At 37.6% G+C, this 3,184-nt stretch overlaps 1 protein-coding gene across 2 annotated transcripts in view; it reads right to left on the bottom strand.

Annotated features, from left to right (window-relative positions):
- The window catches only part of LOC109148526 (beta-amyrin 28-oxidase-like), a 3,471-nt gene extending 2,180 nt beyond the window's left edge, over nucleotides 1-1,291 (bottom strand). Inside the window, exon 1 of one of the 2 annotated variants that reach the window (XM_019296269.1) lies at nucleotides 750-1,291. In XM_019296269.1, coding sequence (XP_019151814.1) covers nucleotides 750-1,248 — 499 coding nt within the window. In that variant the 5' untranslated portion in view covers nucleotides 1,249-1,291. The remainder of the gene's footprint in view (nucleotides 1-749) is intronic. The other variant, XM_019296268.1, reaches the window with a different exon arrangement.
- Between the last annotated feature and the right edge of the window lie 1,893 nt (nucleotides 1,292-3,184).

Here is a 3,184-nt window from a genome sequence, read left to right as displayed (position 1 = left end):
CTGGGGGATTGTTGGGCAGAGGCACCATCTAAAATGAGACTAAGGTTGATAAAGGCCGGCTAAATCTAGCACTCATCTAGCACTCACTCGATGGCCATCCCGGCAGAGGTTGGGCAGAGGTGGAGATTGATGGCTGGGGGATTGTTGGGCCGAGGTTGGGCAGAGGTGGAGATTGATGGCTGGGGGATTGTTGGGCAGAGGCACCATCTAAAATGAGACTAAGGGGACGGCCAAATCTAACACTCATCTAGCACTCAATGGCCATCTCGCCAAATGGTTGGGCAGCGGTGGAGAGTAAAAGGCTACTAAAAAGTCATTATGCCTTCGCTACTAACTATCGTATACAAGTCCAAAAAGCCATTATGCCTTTGCTACTAGCTATCGTATGCCAAGTCCAACACCTACGGAGGCCAAGTTGTGGTTCTGCACCCAACATCCCGGCGGGAGATTGTTGGGCAGAGGTGGGGATTGTTTGACGGGACTGTAAAGGGCCTAAAAGGCTACTAAAAGGCCATAGGCCATTATGCGTTCACTACTAGCTATCGTATGCCAAATCCAACTCCCAATGACTCCGTGATTGAGAGATTGTTTGGTCGGGCCAAATCCACCACCTATTACACCGGATGACTAGGGGATTATTTGACAGGGCTAGGCCATAAAGAGCTTAAAAGGCCATTTTACTTTAGCTACTAGCTATTGCTTTTGATGTGGTAAGCATTGGATCTAACACTAACAATATAATTATATACCTTGCCAATGATTCTTAATATGGTGTTGAGTGACAAAATCCATGGTTTTGATGTAGAGCTTGTCCAGTGCATCCGGGCTGACAAAGTAGGCCATCAGCTTCCTCATCTGCTTCGCTTCATCTCCTACACTCGTCGTTAAACAAGTTCCGAGCAGCCTTTGCACCGACGTCGGCCACCACGTCGTCACCACCTTGTTCCCATTGCTGTACAGGAACTTGTTCCCGGCGGGGCCGCTTAGCACCACCACCGCCTCCCCTAGCAAACAAGTCTTGAACACCTCCGACTTGTACTTGCTCACCCTGTCCGTCACAAACTTCTCCGGCTTCCCTTCCCGGTTTCTCCTCAGGAACTCCAGTGACTCTCCGACCACCGGCCATCCGTAGCTGCCCGGAGGCAGATTCCGGGATCTTTTTTTGCCTTTGCTTTGAATCAAACCTGAAGCAGATAGAATTAAAAGGGAAGCCAAGATTATGCAAGCTCCTATTAAGATTGGGTCCATATTTTTCTCCACTAGCTCTACGAAAAAGAGTTGCAGGTAGGTTCAACTTAGCACCAGACCCAATTTCTTTGTCTTTAAATATTCGCACTACACAAAACAATCACTAACTATTATTTTCACTTTTTTCTATAATTATTGAGCAATTGAATTTTTTTTTCAATGATTATTATATTGCACTAGCCTCCACTATTAACTTACTTTATAGTTTATAATGCTCCTCGATCTTATGCTTTTACAATAATTTTGTCTTTTTCATTACCTATGCATTGTAGAGTAAGTTATTAAAATAACACATATATCATTGTTAATGTGAAAATCACTAACTAACTTAATTTACTGGTTCAATAATTAAAAGAAGAGATCAAGCTTCAACCTTTGACAATAACAGTGTAAAGATTATACTCAAAGTGAACAGATCTCTTTCTAAATACTTGGTCTAGCTTAGGGTCCACCCGAGAGGGATAAACAAAGCCTAATGCTGACAAAACCTTTTCATCACCAATAAGTCAATCTGCAGACTGGCAGACGGATATTTTAAAAAATTGTTGGTCCATTTATGAGAGGCGAATATGATCCCATGTGGTTGCATGGGACTAAGACCACGAGGTATGAATCCGAGAAGATAATGGTAAGAGCATGAAAGGTAATATAAAATATTACGGAGTATTTCATATAAAACTATTTCTATTTTCTAGTAATATCGCATCAGATTATAAAGAGTTAGTCAAAGAATGAGAGAGAGTCATTGGTTATATAAAACTATTTCTAGGATTTTATCAAGCTTAGCTTTTTGGGAGATTCTATGTGGTGATCGATATTGTGAAGCTATGTTCTGACCTCAATCTGTCTGGCAATTATTATGTTATGGAACCGTGTCCAACATGCACGCTGGACACAATAACGGTACGTTACTGGAACTGTTCGCTTTCACTTTTTTTTTTTTTTTTTTTTTTTTTAAAGTTCGGATCACTTTGTTATAGGAGTATATGTTCATAATTTTATCACTATATGTTTATAATTGTAAGTTCATAATGTCAGAGTTCTGTGTTCATAATTGCATAACTATACATTCATAATTGCATAACTGTACATTCATAATTCTGTAACTATACATTCATAATTCAATAACTGTAAATTCATAATTTTTGAAACTCTATGTTCACAATTTTAGAGCTCTATGTTCATAATTTTATCACTATATGTTCATATTGTAAGTTTATAATGTCAGAGCTCTGTGTTCATAATTTCATAATTGTACATTCATAATTCCATAACAGTACATTCATAATTGCATAACTGTACACTCATAATTCCATAACTGTACATTCATAATTCAATAACTGTAAATTCATAATTTTCGAAGCTCCATATTCACAATTTTAGAGTTTTATGTTCATAATTTTATCACTATATGTTCATAATTGTAAGTTCATAATGTCAGAGCTCTGTGTTCATAATTTTATAACTTACATTCATAATTTCATAACTGTACATTCGTAATCCCATAACTGTACATTCATAATGGCACAAACGAATAACGCCGTTAACGGCGAGACAAAATTAATTATATTTTTTTAAACTGGAATGACGTGTTTTTCCTGAAAACGACATCGTTTTGGACTCGTTTTCACAATGCAGGACATAATTTGCGTTTGTCTGGTAAGCTTCCTCAAGGGCTCAATTGTACCCAACTGGTGTTAACCTGGAAGAAAACAATTCCAAACACTATGGGTGATTTAAGACCCATTGCTAAAGTAATTGCTAAAAGAACATTGAATTTATTGTTAATTAAATGATTCATAAAAAGTAGACTAAGAATATTTAATTTATCTTGTGAAAAAATGAAAGAGAGAAGATAATTAAAAGTGTTGCTAATGAGATTTGAACCCATGACATAAACCTTTTTTTTTTTTTTTAATAAAGCTGTACATTTATT

Source organism: Ipomoea nil, unplaced genomic scaffold (genome assembly GCF_001879475.1).
Source record: "Ipomoea nil cultivar Tokyo-kokei standard unplaced genomic scaffold, Asagao_1.1 scaffold2144, whole genome shotgun sequence".
Lineage (NCBI taxonomy): Eukaryota > Viridiplantae > Streptophyta > Magnoliopsida > Solanales > Convolvulaceae > Ipomoea > Ipomoea nil.
This window is presented reverse-complemented; position numbering and strand designations above follow the sequence as displayed.